General features: G+C 41.9%; 1 protein-coding gene across 2 annotated transcripts in view; it reads right to left on the bottom strand.

Annotated features, from left to right (window-relative positions):
- Grb14 (growth factor receptor bound protein 14) overlaps positions 1–21,019 on the bottom strand; it is a 98,681-nt gene extending 77,662 nt beyond the window's left edge. For both annotated transcript variants that reach the window (XM_041631667.1, XM_041631666.1), the window contains exons 1-2: positions 20,681–21,019; positions 19,303–19,435 (exon numbers count right to left, since the gene is read on the bottom strand). In XM_041631667.1, the coding sequence (XP_041487601.1) occupies positions 19,303–19,435; positions 20,681–20,865 (318 nt within the window). In that variant the 5' untranslated portion in view covers positions 20,866–21,019. The remainder of the gene's footprint in view (positions 1–19,302; positions 19,436–20,680) is intronic.
- Positions 21,020–21,314: the final 295 nt, after the last annotated feature.

Below are 21,314 nucleotides of genomic sequence, written 5' to 3' on the forward strand. Positions count from 1 at the left end.
ACTGCCTAGGCCAAAGCATATTCACACAGCGCCCCCCTGTGAGCTCAGCAGGCATGGAGCAGAGACAACTTCCTTCTGCCACACAAGTTCCCTATTCAATGGTAAATATACTTTCATTTTAAAGGCGACCTCCCTTAAAATCCAAGCAAAAGCTAATCAGTTTAAGACAAAGTAAAGAGATTTCGGCAAGAACTGTCCGTAGAAAACTTACAGATGCACAAATCTGTCACAAGCATATGGTGAGAAAGAACCACTTCCTCCCGTGAGGGTGGCAGACTGCCCAACGCTTCCTGGAAGGGGAAGAGCTGTTCTAAGCCTTCAGTGTAGCTGCAAGATCCCTTCAAAAGTTGCCTACAGTTAAGCTGCATCGGAGAGAGAGGATTCTTCTGGCAGGTACCTGTTCAGACTCCTACTGCCTCAGTCTAGAGACACAGAGGACCCTGTACTTAATGATCTGGGCGAGAGATTGCTACTGCCACCATGAAGTATCACATATAAACAACCTGTGGAAGACTAGTTATATCCAGAAGTAAAAGACTATCACCTTCTTCGCTAAATAAGATTCGATTCACAGTCTAAGTGCCTGAATGGCTTCCTAATTTTACAAACAGTATTATACTCTGTCATACTTATAGAGCGACATTTATTCCAATGACGATGTGCGTGGCTTGTTAGTCACTACCGTAGATTAACAAGACAGGTCCACTGCCAGATTGTCACCCTCTCTGCAGAAGCCCTGGGATCTGTCCTCTCCAGTCCACCTGTTTTGTCCCTAGGGCACTCAGTAGGATTCTTTTCCTGACATAAATTTTAATTAAATCTAAGACTATGATCTCTAAATAAAAATTAAACTCCAGAACACAGCCACACACACAGTAAAAATACATCCTGATCTTACAATGATCCAGTTTCTCTTCTGGTCTCTGAAAATTTGTTCAAAATCCTACGCAGTGCAAAACAATGACAAAGGTTTCTGACATTTCTTGAAACAGCAAAAAAAAAAAAGAATTTTTTACATTTCTTAAAGACAATATACATACTCCATGGGAAAAATAACAGGAAGAGAGGGTAGGAGCTTGCCAGCATGCATAGAAACCAGCAGTTTGATTCCTGGAGCCCACAAAAAAAAAAAAAAAAAGCAAGATACTTGCTTGTAATCCTGGCAATGGGGCCCTGGGTGGAGATAGATCTCTGAGGTTCACAGGCCAGCAGGACTACCTGACTGAATCAGAGAGCCCTGTCTTAGGAAACACGGTTGGCTTCCACAGCTGATCAGAAGACAGCATTTGAGATTATCTTCTGGCCAAGCCACACACACATGCACACACACATCTAAATAGAATATATATATCACAGATCCTGGAACAAATCCAACTCACTGTTGAGCTTTATGAACCTCCTGCTCATTCAACAAGTATTTGCAGAGTGTGTCCAGGTACAAGGTTAGAACCCAGGAATATATTGATGTCAAAGGCAGCCATGACTCCTGTAGCCTGGGAAAGCTTCCCAGGTCATGGAACATTGCTAAGTAAATAGACTGATAGAGCCATGTGGCTGACCAGGTGGATGGTGTCCAATCAGGGCAGCTCATAACCATCTATCAGGGAAAGAGAAAGTTCTCTGAGCTGACCTTCACAGAGATGCTCTTCACACTAGCTATTTAGAGATTAAAGATAAAGGGACAGAGAAAGATTAAGCATCGGCGTCATGTTGAAGCCTTGACCTTTGCCCCATGTGTCAAGGTGTAGCTGAATTTCATTACCTTTATCAGAGAAGTTGGGCAGTAGGACACCAAAGAGGTTCATTGTGGCCACAGCACACAATACAAACAAGAACAGGTTGGAAACAGAATTAGACAGTGGGCCCAGCCCTGGCACCCCAAGGACCCCACTGAAATCAGTACTTGAACAGTGATGAAGGATCCATGAAAAAAAATTAAGAAATGAATATTATAATTGGACTTGCTTTCAAAACTATTATTTCTGTAAAGAAAGGTGGTCATGATAAGCAAAAGTTTCCAAAGCTCTGGGAAGAGAGGGAAGGAACTAATATATGGTATATGGGAGGGTATTCTTCTGAAAGGGAAAGGATGATGTCTACCGACCTTGAACAGTGCTTCCCTCAAATTAGAAAGAAGGGAACAAAGAAGACGGAGAATTAAGAAATGAGCAGTAAGGAGTAGAATGACAATCTCTTCATTCTTAAAAAGGGAAACTAATTACATCTCTACAAACTGGGAATTACATTTAAACAAAAACAGGCTGGCTGTAAGAAACAGGCTCAAAGGGTCACAGGGGGTAGAAGTCCATTTTTATAAAACGTCCAGAATTTGTAAAGTCATAGGTACAAAGCACAGATGAATGCCTGTCAGCGACTGAGAGGGAGGAAGAGATGAACTGACAGTTTCATAGGGATAGTGTTTCTTTCCAGTGATGAAAAGGTCTGGAAATTACATGAATACAATGGTGGCATTGTCAATGTATTAAATGACAATAAGTCAATCATTGTAAAACAGCTATTGTGTTGCATGAACTTGACCTCAGCAGCAACATCAAGAACAAAATTTAAGCACATTGTATTTCTAAAAATAGAAGATCAAAAGAGAATAACTAGTGAGAAGAGTCTCCAGATGCTCATGAGAAAGATGATGCGGCCTGAGCCACTGCAGCGGAAGACAGGTTACAAATAAGTGGATGACTCAAGACTTGTCTTCTCAAGGGGACTTAGTAACCAATAAGATGGGGAAGAAGAGTCAGGAACAGAGAAGCTGAGGATAAGATGAACTCTTGATTGGCCAATATGAGTTGAAAATCTTCAATTTCCAGTGAAGGAAAATAGAGAGGAAGGAGCAAGCCCCAACAGAAAACACATGATTCCGTTTGGAACAAGCTGAGCTTGAGCAGTTTCTAAACTGCACCAATCAACACCTGGAGCAAACAGTTCAGGATGAAGTTCTTGCCCCAGCTTACAATACTGCAGTGGCAGCCATGGAAGCCAATGAGACCACACTGGCCATACGATGAAAACAAATTTAAAGATAAAATCCTAAAGTGCACAGACATCGAATTCCTACAACAAGCTCTGTAAGCAACTGAAATCGAGAAGGTGTCTCCAAAAAGAAAGGTGCAGCAAACTCTAAAGCCACCAAAATAAAGGCAGAAAAGCCAGTCTCGGGGGATCAGCTGGTCTTCAGCCACACTGCTGAGAATGACTGCCTGTCATCATAAAGAAAAAGTACTCTTCAAATGCTGCAAAACCCAGTAGCATCAAGACTAACAACACAGATGCTAATAAAACAACAACAAATCTAGAGGAAGAACTTTGGCCAGCAAAGAAATGAGAAGAAAGAGATGAGGCTGCAAACAGGCTCTTCTCGAATGAGAAACATTGAAACCTGCAAATGTCTCCACCATACCCACCCAACTTAGAAGAAGAATAGTTGTGTAGCCCTTAGCGTCTCAGAGAAAGCAATATTACTGAGCTGTTTAATTTGTGCCGGAAAATCCATGTGACCCGTCCTTTTTCTCAACCACGTTCTCAAAGAAAAATCTCTTCTTCATATTTTCAATTGAAATAGTTTACTCATTCAGGCTGGGTGTGGCGAGTTCATGCCTTTAATTCCAGAAATTAGGAGGAAGGGGCAGGCATAGCTCTGTGAGTTCAGGCCAGTCAGTGCTACAGAATGAGTCCTTGTCTCCAAAATTCATCACCATCATCATCATCTTCATTGTCATTAAAAAGATTCTCCATGTTTGTCATGCAACTTTTTCTCATATGATTGTTCTCCCACGAGTGTCTTACACACCACGTGTACACATAGTCATTAGGAGCCCCACTGTCTAGAGGACGTTTACTCAAAAAAAGCCTCACCCTGGAAATCTTCTCAGCTTGAGAGAACAGAAGACCCATCAAGAGCTGCCAGCTCTGTAAGCCTTTCTTTCTTTTAGTTTTCTTTAAGCCATATCTTTCAGAGCTGAGGAGACCGTTCAGTTAGCAAAGTGACTGACAAGAAAGAGTCAGGACCTGAGCTTGACTCCCCAGAGCCCACATCGAAAAGCTATGGCCAGCAGCAGCACACACCTCAAATCCAAACATTGGAGACAGGAGGATCCCTGGGGCATGGTTGCCATCTAGCCTTATTCCATCAGAGTTCTAAGTTCAGTAAGAGATCCTATCTCAAGTACAATAAGATAGGAAGGATTGAGGGAGACACCCAGAATTGGCCTCTGACCCTCACACACAGATGCATACACAGAGTCAAAGAAACCAAAATCTCCAAATAAGTCTCCAGGATAACTGCACTTGACTAAGTTCATGTTGAAGGAACTTTCTGCCTCCTCTTCATCTTTCTCAATTAAGTTGTCATCATGTATTATGCACTCCATACTTGATGTTGACCCAAATATCTTCCACCATGAAGCCATTTTTCTCTGAATATCTTTTTTTATGATATTTTCTCCCATATCTTTCTCAAGGTGCACATGTGGTTTTGTAAAGGCGCCCTTATGCTCGGGAACAAAGGCAGGTTCAGACTAAATGAGGTCATCAAGTCCCTAGTGCCTAAGAGTCTAAGCCAATGGCCAACAGAGGGTTCCAACTGATCTCAATTTCCTTGGCATAGCACAGGACTGTAATATAATGCAAAATGGCTCTAAAGAGAAACCAGACACTGGCCAGAGTCTTGCCAAAACACAGTTAAATAACACCAAAATGGCCCTTTCATCTGAATACAGAGCCTCTCATGACCGTGTCTCCCTTCCTAAGAATGAAAGTAATCTTCCACTGTAAATGGGGGTTGAAAAAAAGCATACCAGATTCAGTCCCAGAAAGTTGGTGTGCTTTCTAATTGGCACACTTGTCCTGGGAAGGATGTAAATGCTGACAAGGAGACCAAGAGACAAAGACCAGGACTTACCCTGAGCAAGGGGGATCCAAATTTAGAATGTGCTCATAGAGCTAAAACAATACTCTAATGTTTATCCTGCCCAAGATTTCATCCTGCCTCTTTCAACAGCAGAACCCTCTCTGACAAAGAAGTAGACTTAACATTTCCAAATTTCTTATATAAATTATCATTTATATTAAATTTTCAGTATGATCTCAGATAGACTCTCACCCACTCCAAGGAATCGAAAACTCCCAGTTTGCTCCCCCAGTCATTCATGCATTCATTTTTCTATTTATTAAGCAAAAATTTGAGAGACTACTAAGTGCCAGGAATTTTTTTTAACTTCCTAGAAACTGGGTGTACAAAACTTAAGGCAAGGGGTATGCTCTTGTAAAAGAACAGAATTTTTAGCTCCCATAAAGGGTAGTTTACAACCACTTGTAATTCCAATTACAGGGAATCCAGTATCCTCTCCTGTATGCCATAGGCACCTGCCCTCCATACATACATGCAGACATAATTAAAAGTAAAATAAATTTTAAAATATTAATACAAGAGCATGGATGCCTTTATAGAACTTCCTATGAGTGAAAGCAATGTGTAAACACACATGTGTGAACAGGCCTACTGGGAGATAGCAAGCACTCGGAAGAGAGCTTAAGCTGGGCAAACACAGCAGTTTGGATTGTGAATGTCTCCCGAAAGCCTGGGGATGAAAACTTAGTCCCCAGCACGTGGCATCCTTGAGAAGTGGCAGAAACTTGAGATGTGAGGAGGAAGGAAACAGTGGAGCGCTTTAAAATGGATCCTGGCACGGGGGCCCTTCCCTTTTCTGTGCAACTTCACAGCCACCAGGAGGTGAAGAGCTCTGCTCCACCCCACACTCCCCACCATGACATGCGACTCCCCATAGACTCAAGGCCATGATACCAAAAGAACCCGTCCTAACTGTGATCCAACACCCTTTTCTTTCTTACATTGATTATCTCAGGTATTGTGTTACAGTAATAAGATCTGAGCGATAAAAAGGAGGAAAGAGAGTGCTGAACTCATTAGAGAAAATGTTAACCTTTGGATTCACCTAGGTAAAATTATCTTTCTCTATCAATCAGTCAGCTGCAAACTAGTCAAGCCTCCTAAATTAATACTGGCTAGATTCGTTCATTTTCTAGCTTCTAGATAGCTCATTAACACTGATTGACCAGTAGTGACTGATACTCTTTTACATAAACACATTTTTTCAAACTAATATACGTAGAAAATTTTGGAAGTAAATGGATGATTTTATCATACCTTGGCAAAACCAATGCATTCATAAGGTTCTTGCATGGTTTTTTTTTCCCAGCTTTTTACTTTCATAGAATGCTTTCAAGTATATTTTCTTCAAAAGCATAGGACTTATGATTTAGTGTGTTCAGTTTGGAGATAATGTTGACCACATGTGATAGTGCACACATGCCTATAATCACAGCAATCAGGATAAGGTAGGAAGATCAGACAGAAACTAGTTGAGCCACACAGTAGAACACTGTTGAAAGAGAAAGGATGAGGGGAGAGAAGAGGAAGAGGAGGAGAGGAGAGAGAACTAGAGTGCCTAACTATATACTTGGAAGTTAACCCCCTCTCACAGAAGATAATCTATCAGAAAAAAAATCAACTTTACTCTTCATTTATATGGAGATATCAATATCATTCTGAAGCAAAACATTAAAAATAAGGACAAAATAAATAAATAAATGGTGGGTTAGAGTGAATAATAGAAATAGCTAAAAAAAAAGTCAATTTTTGAAATAATACTAGATTGTTAGACATGGTGGTCCATGATTGTATTCCTAGCACTTAGGAGGTGCAGTTAGCAGAATCATGAGTTCAAGAACAATCTTGGTTGTGTATAAGGTCTAAGCACAATTCCTCCCCCCAAATGAGAACCTGTCTCATCCTTCACTCAAAGCAGTAATGATAATAAGCATGAGGGACTAAGACTTCTGACTGTTATGTTGAAATTCTAGGAAGTGCACAGACCTGCTCTGGAAACTGTGTGAGTACACATTTCCCCTCTGGGTTCCAACTCTGGGTGTGATTAAATAAAAATCAAATTAGGAATGTCTAAATTAAGTGTCCTAATGAGCTTCTCTTATGCTTTTGATGAAAGCAAATGATGTGTCCTGCAAAAATCGCTAGCAGCCACTGGCATGGGACATACTTAAATATTTTGTGACAAAATAGGGTGGGAACTGAGCAGAGCTGGAATAAACAGTTCATAATATAATTCGTTAGCATATAGTTAATCCCAAAGCTGAAATAGGCACAAAGATTGAAAAATCATCAATAAATTTTAATCTTTAGCCTTTATCCAATTTATCCTCAAATCTTTGTAGTTGCAGGAAAAAAAATGTTTCATTTAGAAGAATCAATCACTAACTATATGGGATGCTGACGACCATCCAGCATCCCATATATTCCAGACCGAAGTGCTCATTTTTCCCATGAGCAGCCATTGCACTCTGCTAAAGGGAGCTACTCAGTCCAAAGCCGGGCATTTCTTAAGCACCCCAGCTGCTGTGACTCATTTCTCAACAATTCTGTAGGCCCCACCTGCCTCCAGGGTAACTAAGGAACGGGCTGAAGGCTTTGCTGCAACTGCCCGAGAGCCTGGCTTCTCTCCAGTGCCCATTCCCATCAGTGCTGTCCTAGTTTGCCTTCGATTGCCGAGATAAAACTCTAACCAAATGCAAGTTGGCAAACGGGGAGTTGATTTTAGCATCTAAGTGATGGTCAGTTATCCAGGAAAGCCAAGGCAAGAGCCTAAAGTAGAAACCACAGGTGAACACAGCTTCCTGGCTTGCTCTGTGTGGTTTCTTCAGTTTGCAGTTCTTGAAGTCCTTTCCTACACAGGGACTACCTACACTGGGGAGGCACTGCTCACAGTGGGTTGAGCCCTCCCACCTCCATCAGCAATCAAGAAAATGACCCCACACATGTCTAAAACCAGTCTGATGGAGGCACTTCAGATGAGGCTCCCTCTTCCTGAGTGACTCTGACTCTGGTTGTGCCAAGTTGACCAAAACTAACCAGTACAGGTACTGTTTTCAAATGTGCTCGGCAAAAAGCTTCCCGGGAAGTCTTGCCTCAGTACACCAGGTATTTTTAAGCACAGTTTCTCTCAACTGGCATTACATCCTATAAGTATATAGTTAACACAGTAGAAAATACATTGAAATCCATGACAACAGTCTTCTTAAGCACTTAGTGTTTTTCACAGACGAGCCCTTCACTCTTCTCGAGGCTTTGTCTTCCCCCATCAGTCTAGACACAAAACAATTGAAGCCAAAAATTGGAAAATAAGCAAATGGAAAATGAAAAGTGTCATCAGCCCCTTCATACCCCTCACATATCTCAATAAACTGGCCTGACTCCTTTCTAACCATGTTGCACCCTTGACAGATGGGTTTAAACACAGGGCAAGATAACCGAAGCCTATAACCCCAGCACTGTGAAAACTGAGGCAAAAGAAGTGTGTCAAGGCTGTTATGAGCAACACAATGACAACCCATCTCAGAAAGAAAATAAAAATGGCTTGTGATGCCCTAGAGAGTAATTCTCTACCTTCTTAATGTTGTCACCCTTTAATACAGTTCCTCATGGTGTGATGATCCCCAACCAAAAAGTTATTTCATTGCTATTTTATAACTGTAATTTTGCTACTGTGATGAGTCACAATGTAAATATATGATAGGCAGAATATCTGATATGAGCCCCAAAGAGGTAGCACCCCATAATTTGCTATCTTCGGCACAAAGTGGAAAGGCTATTGTGAACATGGTAAATTCCTAGAGTGTTGACAGAGGTTTCTGTTCTGCCCAATCCCGCAGCTGTTCATCCCCAAAGAAACACACAGAGGTCTACATTAATTATAAAATGGTTGGTCTATTAGCTCAGGCTTCTTATTAACTCTTACATTTTAAATTAGCTCATCATTCTTGTCTGTGTTAGCCACATGGCTTGGTACCTTTCAACAATGAGGTGTTCTCATCTTGCTTCCTCTGTGTCTGGCTTCCTCCGTGTCAACTGTAGACTGAACCTTTCTTCTTCCCATAATTCTCCTATTCTGGTCACCCCACCTAACTTCCTGCCTGGTTTCTGGTCAATCAGCATTTTATTAATCCAGTACAAATTACAAAGCTTTACAGGGTATAAGACCATTGTCCCACAGCACTAGGGAGGTAATGTTTATATAGAAAATAAACACCTGATTCCCTCAGATCTCTGAGTCGCCTATTGTCATGTATCTAAGGGGTCTGTGTCTTCTTATTGTCATGTGACAAACTCTGGCCTAAATAAGTCACTAGCGACACTAATACTTAGTAATCAATCACTCATGGGGCTGAAGCAAGCAGATCTCTGAGAGCATGAGGTGTGCCTGGTCTAACAGCACAAATTGTAGGCTAACTGCAACTGCACGGCAAGACCCTGTCTCAAATTAAACAAATTAATTAAATTATCAAAGTCAACAAATAAAGCATTTGTCTTGAGCTGAGAGAATTATAGGCAGATAATATTTGCATTTAAGTATTTCTGTGCAGATTTTGGGAATACAAAGTAAGACAGAAGGAACTCTAATAGTCCACTGGGCACTTGTCACTTATATGAGAATCATGTGTATTAGAAATATCTCCACTATCTCATTACAGGTGACAAAAGTCCTAAGAACTAAAGTAAATTATTACACTTCTCAAGTCCAATTAGTCCTAATATGTAAGTCTGTTTTTGTGAATAGAATACTCTAATAGAACTGCAGTTACTTTTAAATTTTAATAAAACTAATTGATTATGGTTGAACTATGACAAGACACAATTTGATAAAATTCTGTTTTCATTATGTATTACCCTTTGAGAATCCATTTATTCCATTCATTTTCAGCCAAAGAACCTAGGAATAATAAACTGACGATAATCCATTTGGATGGAAAAACAATAAATAGACCAAACAGATAGAAAGACAAGTCAGACCATGGAAGTGCAGTTAAAACCCAAACTGAGAAATCTGACAGGGTAGAGAAAATAAAGGAAAGAAAGCTTTGCCATGCACACTACTGCAAAGGGACCACAACAATTGCAGGATCTTATGCCAAAACCTAACAGCGTATAAAGAGTCAGGGGAGGGTCTCCAAGCACAGAAAGCAGACACACCAAGGGCATTGAGGCAGAAGAAATAAGCTTGATAGTTAGTTCTTCACAGACAGGACTCCAAGCACAGTTTCATGAGCTAAGTGCAAATGTAGAGAGGGAGCCACTAGAACAGATCAACTGTGTACAGTACCATAGGCCAAAGGAAGAGATGCTATCTTGACTTTAACTGATCAAAACCTTTTCATCCAGTGGAAGAGATGTGATCTGTATTGTTTGGTTTTCCATAAAGGTTTACTGAGTTTATTTAAGCTCCTAGGCTTGGTTTACGTGGGTCAATAGACTGTTTTGAGCCATGTTGTACTTATAAGTTCCTAGTAACCAATGCATAGAAAAATGAATAAAGACAGTCAAATGTAGCCAGGGTCTTTTAAGGTCTCTGCAGGAAACTTAAAATAGGGTGTTAGGGGCAGAGACAAAGGAAATTGTGTTGAGTCTAGTCTGCCTGGTTCAAGGGTATAGCCAGTAGTAATTAAGAACAGAAAGTAGTCTCCTCCGATTTTGTCCTTAACAACCAAATGAAGGGTTTGAGGGTGGAACATAAGGATTCTGAAGAAGAACTTGGACTATAGCCAATGCACACTTAAGAAGCTAACCCAAGCTAAGTGTAGACTGGACCTATGGCAACCTCAAATGTTCACATCTAACCTCATATCCTTAGCTCTTAGTTTAAGTACCTTGGTTCAGCAACACACCCTTTTGCCTCCCAGATGTGATGACTCCTGGTTCTCTTTTTGATAGTTGACTTGACTTGCTATACCATGTTTGCTTGAACCAGGACTTCCTATTCTTGCCCTCTCTGTGGAGGAGGGACTGTTGCCCTTGTCCCATCTCACCTCAAATGTATTCTTTAGCAATAGTGAACATGGAAGAAGCTCAGAAAGGCGTCTAGCGAGAAAAAGAAAGACATCCTCCTATGAATCTTCTGTCTACTACACAGGAGTCATGAGTGACATAAAAGTCATAGGATTCACCTGCCCTGGAACCAAAACAAAATGGCACAGCGCCAAAGCATGGGAAACATGGGCAGTGATCTGATACCACATTTGTCAGAAGCAGTAGGATGCTATTATACTGTGGGCGTGTTGGTCCCCACTCTAACATCTTTCAATCACAACACACTGACTCACATCATCCCACAGATACAATGCTAGGCACAGGATGCTGTAAGTTCACAATGCTCTTGAGTTACAAGGATTCCAAAATAACACAAACAGTGTTTCGTCTATGCAATCACACATGTGGATAACCCTCAAACTAACTCACTAGTGACCTCTAGGGATGGAGACACTGTAAGCAGATTAAGGAGTCTTTTGTTTGCATTCATTTTTCCCTGTGGCTTGAAAATTGTTAAATATAAGACTTCATGAAAGCAAGGAAGTTTCTTCCTGTGTTCACTCTCATTTAGCTTCTAAATTACCTCAGAGTCTTGTTTTCTATTCCTTTGCCAGGTCCAAGAGTCTCTGTTTCCAAGGTTCTCCTTTTACCTGCCCTTTAAGTTTCTTAAAGGTAATTCCTTAGTTTGTTAATCTCTACTTATTAAGTGTGTATATTCACACAATAGAATTTATTACTTATCCATATAAATTAGCATTTTCTCCAAAGCAATATATGAAAGTCTGAGGAATTATTATATTAAGATACACATTTATACTGAATAGTGAATGACTCCAATTTTCCTTCCCCAGACAGAACATAATCTATACCCTGAGGCAAAATCAAAACAGAAGCCAAGCCTTTAAAATGTGAAAAATCAAGATGAACTAAAAAATGTGCCCTCAAAATGAACCAAATGTTGGCGGTAAATAAACTTCCAATTAGAATTTTCTGAAGTGAGTGATGGGCTAGGGAAACTGGAGTGTAACGAGCTATCTGGCTTCTATTGTAAATGAAGGTCAGTTCCACAAGGCGGAGATGACCTAGGCTGACAGTCCCATCATCAGAGGCCAGCATGCTTCATGAAGCTCAAGACAATCTGACCATCTCAGAAGAGTGGCATCAGCAGAAAATGGGCTTAATGTAGAAGTTAAACCACTGGACACTAAAGAGCACAGGCAAAGTCAGCTGATTAGTGTCACCACTGTCACACATGCCTATCAAGAGTTAGCTTTGGTGTACTCTCAGTCACACACTCTAAGGAAGCTCTTTTTGCATCTGGGGTTTTTCTCTGTTTTTCTTTGTCATGCCTGCTGAACCTTTCCTTCCTTGAAGACCCTCCCACACACTAGATGAGCATGCAGTGGACAGGTCCCTCTGTCCCCTTGACTACAACTGTTTCAGAGTTGCATAGGCTAGGATAGTATCTCTGCAGACAAAGACTCTTGTCAGTTATGACATACTGAATCACTACTAAGAGAACCAAAGGGCAGCCATTGATGAAGAAGAACACAGAAGCTAAGACAACAAAGTGAAGTTGCAAGAAGCACCGGCTACGTGATATGTCTTTGAGAGAAAAGAGTGAGATCTTGGTTGCCCTGGTTTTTGTTGACATTCTACTTTGCAGTTCCAGTCTCTCATGAGACCAGTGAACTTTTATACTTTTGTATAAAAGTTCATGTGAGGCTCTGTTTCTTCCAGGGTATCAATACACGGCTAAGATACCAACCAAAGTCCATTTGCAATGTTCCCACCTTCTCTCAACTAAAGTGCTTTCTCCACAGCTTTTCAAAGCCATTTTGACAGGCGCTAAAAGTGGTAGAGAAGGGAACAGATGATTTTGTGCACACAGCAAAGAAAACACACAAGGAGTCCATTTCCCCTCTCCTTTTCAGGGATGTTTTTCATCAAGGACTTCTGCAAGAAGTGAAAATTCTCCACAAATGGTGGTTTTTGAGGACCCATTGAGAAACCTTGGCTCTTACAGACTGCTTTAACAGTGCTGCAATATCTGTGCACTCTTACATTCTCCAAAATAACAATGATATTCATCAAGTAGCACCGTTCAAAAGGAGCAAAGGACTGTGATGGAAACAGAGTTGTTTGACATCCTAATAGAAACAAACATTATTTCTATGATTCTTCTTGTAAATGTATATATATTGCATTTCATTTCACATTAAATGGAATTTCGTAGAATAGCTTGGAGGACCTAAATACAATTTAGAATGTTGTTTTCATCTGAAGATAAATTCAGACTTCCAAATAGCTAATTTTCAGACATTTGAAGCATAATCAATATGTAATGTGAATATTTCTTGTGTTGTTCCAACTGAGAAAATTTGATTATGAGTGTTTTCAAATGATACAAAGGAATTATTTTTGTTAGGAAACAATACTATTTGGATTATAGTTCTTAAATGTATTTTTCAGGGCTCACATATAAAAACTAGGCAGAGGGTTACAATGATAGAATGCCTTAGATTTACTCCAAAATATTCCCACAAAATTAAATTTTTTTAAAGGAATAGCTGAAGTAAACTAAGCAAACTCTTGATAACCGCTGAGTATGGGAACTACGAGCTTTTGGGTAGACTTTCTTTCTCTGTTTTATGCATATTAAAGCAGTGAATATAGAATAGCATACATAAATCCTGTGGACCACACATACAGGCTTGACAGCATATACAGTGGTATAATTATTGGCATCACAATGGCATGAGGACTTTTAATTGGAAGACAGAGATCTAGTTATATGTTGTAGGACAATGCTCTTGCACACTATAAAGATTTGTCACTCATATTAGTTTAATAAAATGCTGATTGGCCAGTAGCCAGGCAGGAAATAGGAAATAAACAGGATGACCAGACTAAGAGAATTCTGGGAAGACAAAAGGCAAAGAGATGAAAGACAAAGAGCTGCAGTCACTACGCAGACACAGAGGAAGCAAGATGAGAATGCCTTACTGATAAAAAGTAACAAACCATGTGGCTAAACATAGACAAGGATTATAGGTTAATTTAAGTTGTAAGAGTTAGTTAATAATAAGCCCAAGCTAGGAGGTCAAACAGTTTTTAATTAATATCAGCCTCTGTGTGTTTCTTTGGGACTGAACAGCTGTGGGGCCGGGTGGGACAGAAACTTCTGTCTAGAGTTATCTTTTGAACAACATCAACACATTAGAGGAAATTTCCTTAAGATATCCAAGGCAAAGAATATGGAAAACTAATGTCTTAATTATTTGGGAGACATTTTTGTTTTTATGAGCTATATTTGAAGAGACTACAGGGGCTGAGAGTTATGGTACACACACTACTTCCAGCATTCAGAACTCAGGGGCAAGTGGAACTCTGTGAGTTCAATGTCAACCTCTTCTACATAGCAAGTGTTGAGTCATCCAGGGCTACATGGAAATCTTGCCTCAAGAAAGACAAACAGAAAGAAAGAAAGAAAGAAAGAAAGAAAGAAAGAAAGAGGGAGGGAGGAGAAGGTAAGGAGAGAAAGAAGGAGGGAAAGAAAAATGCTGCAGGACAGACTAGAAACCGTATATATCTATCACAGAACACATAAAGATATTATATTCTATTGGATGCACTATAAATACCTTGTGACCTTGAACTCACAATCCTTCTGACTCAGTCTCCTAAATACTAGATTGACAAGGCAGCCTACAATGACCAACTACATTCTAATACTCTCCTGGGATGTTTACCAAGGACCATAAACTGCATACGAAAGTTGGTTATTAACAATACTAACAAATATGATTTGATATAACTAATTCTTTGATTGATTTTTCATATCAATTTTAGAAAAGCAAAGCCATAGGAAAATCATAGAGTTATATTTTTAAAAAGGGAAAAAGAAAGAAATTCCACATCTTTAGATGAATATTAACAGACAGGGTTAGTTGGACCTGCTGTCATGTATTGAAGGTAAGGCTGTAGCTAAGAATATTCACAAGAATTTATTACCTACACTAGTTACATGATCCTTGGTCCTTGCTGTCATTGGAGATTTGTACCTCCTGAAAAAACACTACTGTCAAGTCCTGAAAAAATACAATTGCCAAATCCTAGTTACATCACCTTTAAGCACGTAGCATCACTTAGATACAATCTACATGGCAATGAAAGTAGGGCAGTAGATGATGTCAAGCACCCCTCCAAACCCCAGTATTCAGTGACATAATTTTTCACTGGGTTGAATCTTGAAAATGTTCAGGCACCTTATTCTGCATTAGCTACCCTATACAGTCCTGGGAGTCAACCATCCAGAAACCTACACAAACTGTGTCCAAGCTCAAAAATTATTTAAGGCCTGTAAAGCAACACAAGAAATGATTTGGCTGTGAAGATCAAAATCTCTTCCTTTTTTCCTATTCTCCGAGTGTCTTCAAATGGGTCTTTGGCATCCATCAGTAAAGGATAATTTCCTAGCAAATTTCTATCAGAAATTATAAAAGGCATTTCTTTACATAATGAAAATCATTTTCAATGAAAGTAATTTTCCTAGATCACATATGTTAAAGGAAGGAATACTTTAAATAGCTATTACTGTCAAACACAAAGAAACAGGCTCATGATTTGATGTGGTTAACATTAAAACAAAGAGGGTGGAAACTAAAGAAGAGATTTCCATCCTAGCTCTTGTGTTAAAATAATACTGAAATCACACAGCACTACATGCTTTGGCACATATTACTTGCCAAAGAGATAAAGCCCATCCTATTTGTGGCACCAATGTAATATACCAATCACACTCCATGGAAGCATCTCGAGATGTTTTTTTGGAAGCACACTTGTGGCCTGATTTTAACTGTGGCTTTGAAAGGTCAAATGAAATTTAACGTTTCTAGTCTGGAGTCTCTCAAACCTTTTAGACATTCATTTGTAAATAACAAGTAACGATTCTTTCTTCCTTTTTCCTAGGGAGAGAACAGAATTTTCTTCCAGCATGTCTGGAATGATTTAACAAATGAAAGAGGATGCATAAAAAGGTGTCATGTTCCTGTGTTTCAGCCGTAAGTCATATTGGGAGGGGCAATGTAGCCACAAACCATCATATACATCATCTCATCCAAAGGCTGCAGATATTGGGGCCAGAAGTACTGTGTTGTAAGGGGATGGGCCATGCCTGTATGTGATAAAGGTGCTGAGCCTATGGAAATAACTGATATAGAGAGCCATGAGTACTCAAAGTACCACATCCCAAAGAACTGAGATTGTACAAAGTAATTAAAATAAAAGATCAATTTTCAATGCAAAGTTTTGGAGAGGTAAAAAGGAGAAAAAAAGAAGAAAAGGGAAACCTATCTTCTTCTTCAACAATGGGACATTCTCTACAAAATGTTATCAGTCCTGGACCTAGGCAGAGACGGTGGGACACCCCTCAGGAACTGGCACCAGTAAGTCAGCCAGCACTAGCTCATAAATTCGCTCAGCCTCCTGTGTGTGTGCAGTGTTTTCTGTCAGGCCAGACACAGGCTGCAAGGGCAGAGAGGAAACCTGCTGAAGTGAGCAACGAGTCACCTTTTCCCTGGTTTTCCATCTTCCTAACTTGAAAAACCATTGCCAATGCCTCTGCCTGATCCGAAGGCACTTCCAGGTCTGAGACCTAGGCACCCTCTTTCTCTTCTAATCTTAGTTTCTTTCCCTTTTTCTGTGATAAAATACTATGATGAAAGCAACTTAAGAGGAAACGGTTTAGTTCAGCTCACAGTTCAAGGTTACAGTTTGCCATCGCCAGGGAAGTCACAGCAGCAAGGCTTGAGATGGTTAATTACATTGCATCCACGGGAAAGAGCAATGAATGGATGAATGCCTGCTTGCTCAGCTCACTCAGTTTCTCCATCTTATCCAGTCAGGTGTCCCTGCTCAGAGAATGGTCCCACCTCCAGGAAGAAATCTTCCCACATCAGATTAGACCAAATCAAGATAATCCCTGCAGTACGCCCAGAGTCTGGATTTTGTCTAGTTGAAAGTCATCACTAACTGCACCACCCGTGAGCACGAACACACCAATACCTATTCTCCCTTTCAATTCTGAACTCAGCCTGTTCTATCAGAATTTCTTTTAGACAGAAGGATCCTATGTTTATTCATAAAATTAAAAAGAATGTCTTCCCAGGTCACTCTTTCAACCATTCTGCCTCTTTCCAGCCTCTACCCCAGCCATACACCACAACCTGCTTTGCCAATCACTCCTTGGAGAGCATCTCTACCTGCTTAGGTGTCTACTGTCTAGGATAATGTGAGAAGTGCGTGGTCTTCCATGACTGAAGAAACTGTCTGATAAATCCCTCCAGTTGAATAGTATGCCAACGTCATTGAGATTGTTCCTCACCCAGGATAAAACAATGCAACAGAGCACACATTAAAATCTGTCATCCCTAACTCCATGCCCAAACTCTCAATGTGCTGGGATATTTCAGTAAAGCTATGAGCAGCTTTGCAATCAGACTTTAAATCTTACTCTGATGAGAATGGACCCTCTTAGTCTCTCCCAGCTGACACCAGGTCCCAACCCTGTCTGGTATATACCAGACAGCCACCAAAAAAGCATTTCCAAATGTTGGACATGATAGTGTGCATCTGTACAGTTGGAGGCATTTAGTTCCTTGGAGCTCATTGGCCAGCCAGTCTAGCAAAATTGCTGAGTTCCAGGTTCAGTGAGAAAGATTGTCTTAAAGAAAAAGGTTTTGTGCGTAAGGGATGGGGTAGAAGATGCATCAGTGGACAAAAGCACTTGTTCTTGTTGCCAAGACTGATGACCTGGGTTTGATCCCTGGGACCCACATGGTGGAATCAGATAGCAAGCCTGAAATCTGTCCTCTGACCTCCACATGAAAATAAACACACACACACACACACACACACACATACACACACACACACACACACGGAGAGAGGGAGGAAGGAAAGGAGGGAGGGAGGGAGAGAGAGAGATAAATACATAAATGTAAAAACAAGGAATGGAGAGTTTGAGGAAGACACTTGACGTTGACTTGTGGCCTCTCCATGCACACATCACACAATGCTTGCACACCTGTGAGACTCCTGCATGCGCATTTCTTGCTATGTCCATTATTGCTGCCTTGCAATAAAAATATGCTTGCTTCCCTTAGTATTTCCTTCTTTTCCCTAAGAAAAACTACATCACCGAACCTATCTGAGGTTTAAAAAAAAAAAGGAGGGGGAAAGAAAAGAGAAGAGATGGAAACATGGCTACCTGCCTCCTTCCCTCCCCTCACCACAGTTATCTGAATGTTGAATTTTATTGTTCCTTCCCTGTAAAAGAACAGGTGGATTTTGTCAAGCGAAGCTGTTCTTTATTTTGCTGGTTCAAAACTGGAATAAGTCCATGAGAAGAGATGAATAATTCTAGGGTGTGTTGCTTTTTCTCTCCCAAAATGTATAATCATGAGGCATCGTCTCTTGGATGCTTGGACATTGCAATCTGATTTGTATAAGTTAGACTTAAACAAGAAAGAAAATAGAAAAATAAAAATTCATTTTCTGATCCTTACCTCCAAGTCAGATATCTTCTGCAACTGGAGATTCCAAAATGTAGAACTTACTGGAAAGTATTTTCAGCCCCTGTACTTCAATTACCTTATGCAGTAAGGTAGTGTGTGTATGCATGTGTGTGTTTCTCTCTCTCTCTCTCTCTCTCTCTCTCTCTCTCTCTCTCTCTCTCTGTGTGTGTGTGTGTGTGTGTGTGTGTGTGGTGTTTATCCACATGTACTTGCCATAGGATCCACCGAGAAGTATGAGAAAATCTTTTGGGACTCAGTTATCTCCTTCTAGCATATGGGTCCCAGGAATGAAACTCAGATCCTCAGGCTAGGCAGCAAAACCCTTCACCTGCTGAACCATCCCACCATTCCTGCCAGGTTCTTTACAGTGCTCCCTCCCTTGGTAACTGAGGTTAGCATAGGATAAAATGTGTAAGCGGAAAGATATTGTTAAAAGCAAACAAACAGCCAATCCCTACCCACCCACTACTACTGCCCCATTCTTTCAATTTAACATTGAGATTTGAAATTGATAACCTGTCAGCACACACAACTGTCCCATCTACCTAGTGAATGACTGTAGCCGACAAGGACGGTGCACATCTCTCTTACTCTTCCCCAAGATTCTAAGGAATCCTTTGGACATTGGCGCTATACAGTTAAGGAAACTGAGGCCCCAAAAGGAAGGTTATCTCAAGAGAACTTCTTCAGCAAGGGTAATGTAGCATGAGTCAAACAAATTCTCTCTTGATGCTTTATTGACAAATTCTTTTAAGTCTGCGTGGACTGACACCTCTGAAGACACTAGCAATTTCCAAACCGAGAAGCACATACCTGCTTCTTCCTTGAGTTTGCTCTGGGAAACAGGCCTGCCGACAGCACAGAGGTAATCGGAGAACAGCACAGCTCAGGAAAGGGGTTGGGAATAGACGGCATTTCCAGAACATCCAGATCGTTCTTTTTTCTCCTACACCAAAAGAACATAGGACGTCATTTACATAAAACCGAATGTAAAATATAACTGCTGTCAGGGGAGAGAGCGTTTGTTAAGGCTAATGGGCCCCACTCTGTGACAATGCTAACACCATACAAGTTACAGGAAAGCTCTATCTCTCTGTGGAGCAAGAGAAAATATGCCGACTAGCACAAATAATTCTGTAGCACCCCCCGACACATACACACATACCTGGCCAAAAAAAGAGAAAAAAAAAAACCTCACTAGGCATGATCACTCCATTTCCTGCACTCAGGATTCTCCTGAACACCAATACAGGCCACGTCATGATTTATGCAAACATTACCCCGAGGGATGAGCCACTGCCTGGCGCCTATTAAATTGACAAAATCTGTAAGTTACATCCAATGAACTCATTCCCAGGAATTTTTACTCATCACTGCTGGAAATTATGATTTATTAAATATAGATATGGTTCATCTCGCTTCAAATTTCATTCACAATGTTGCCCACACACAGTCTGTTCGTTTTTTCAAGTGCTTATAGATACTGAACACCAAGGCAATCCTTCTGGGAAGGTAAGTCAATAAAACGTGTTAGCATGAATGTCCGCTGGCCCGCTGGTGAGTTATTTTAACTTGGCTGAAGCCAAAGCACTTTGCAATCCTGACAAAGAAGCCAGAGTGGTATTTGCATGTATGCCTGCAAAGGGCCACAGATTTTTTTTTATACTGTTGTCGCCTTTTTTTTCTTTCCTAAAGTATGACAACTCCGAAGGCACTTGGTGCTGATTTCTGTGGAGATGGGAAACCTTTGAAAGCCTCTGCTCTTTCCTGTAGAACATAAAGACTGCTCAAATGTCAATCCTGCTTTGCGTCTCCGGGGTCCCCGGAAGACTCTACGTGGGAGGTGAACGCATTCACGCTTCGGTTTTTGAAGCCCATAGTGTAGTATGAAAAGGGTCACCCAGGAGCTGATTGTGGTCAGTCTGGAGTGTGGCCTCCTGGTTCACACTAAAGGGCAGAGGTGAGACAGACGGCTCTCCACAGACCCGCGATGCTATTTATAACAGGGCACCTGGAGCTCCTGAGACCCTGCTGACCCCGCGGGGGCTGACTCCATGGGAATTGTCTTCAGACACTTTCAAAACTTGGTTGGGTTCTGGGCACACACTCACCCCTGGGCCGCCTCCTCACCCCAGCAGACTGTGAACCCGGACGCCTCTCCCTCTCCCCCTCCCCCCTGCAAGCTGCCTACCTGTCTGCAGCACCGAAGCGGGTCGCGTCGGAGGCGGGCGACAGCGCGTGCAGTCCGGGGACCCGCGCCGGGTCATGGGCGTCGCCCCTGCCCTGGGCAACGCGGCACACCTGCCCGGCCAGCGGCGAGTCCTGGGAGGCCGCCCGGCCGGCAGCGCTCTGCCCACCTTGCAGGGATGTGGTCATGGTCGTCGGCCAGGGGTCTGGGGAGTCATCGACCGCGCGACGACAGTGGGGAAGGGCTGGGTGCGAGCAGTGGCGCTCGGGTGCGAGCAGTGAGCGAGCGCCCAGCAGGTGCGGTGGCAGGGCCGCCTGCGCTCACGGCCCGGGCGGCTGGGACACTGTGGGGCGGGGAGCGGGGGAGGGGCGGGGGCGGAGGAGGAGGGTGGGAACGTGGAGGGTGGGGACCGGGAGGAGCGGTGCGGGGGGGGGGGGGGGCGGGGAGGATGGCGCGCCAGCCTGGCGGGCCCTGCGCGTGGCCCGGGCACTCGGGGGCGCTGGTGTCACTTTGCAGCCGCGCGGGGACCTCGGCCTCTGGCTCCTGAGGCCCCTTCGCCGCCTTCTCAGGTGGGCAAGCGAGCACAAGGCTGAATCCGGGAGTCCCACGGGCCCAGTGCCACTCTGGGCTCCGAGGA

Source organism: Microtus oregoni, unplaced genomic scaffold (assembly GCF_018167655.1).
Source record: "Microtus oregoni isolate MIOR12 unplaced genomic scaffold, Mior012 000037F_ref0000500, whole genome shotgun sequence".
In the NCBI taxonomy this organism is placed as follows: domain Eukaryota; kingdom Metazoa; phylum Chordata; class Mammalia; order Rodentia; family Cricetidae; genus Microtus; species Microtus oregoni.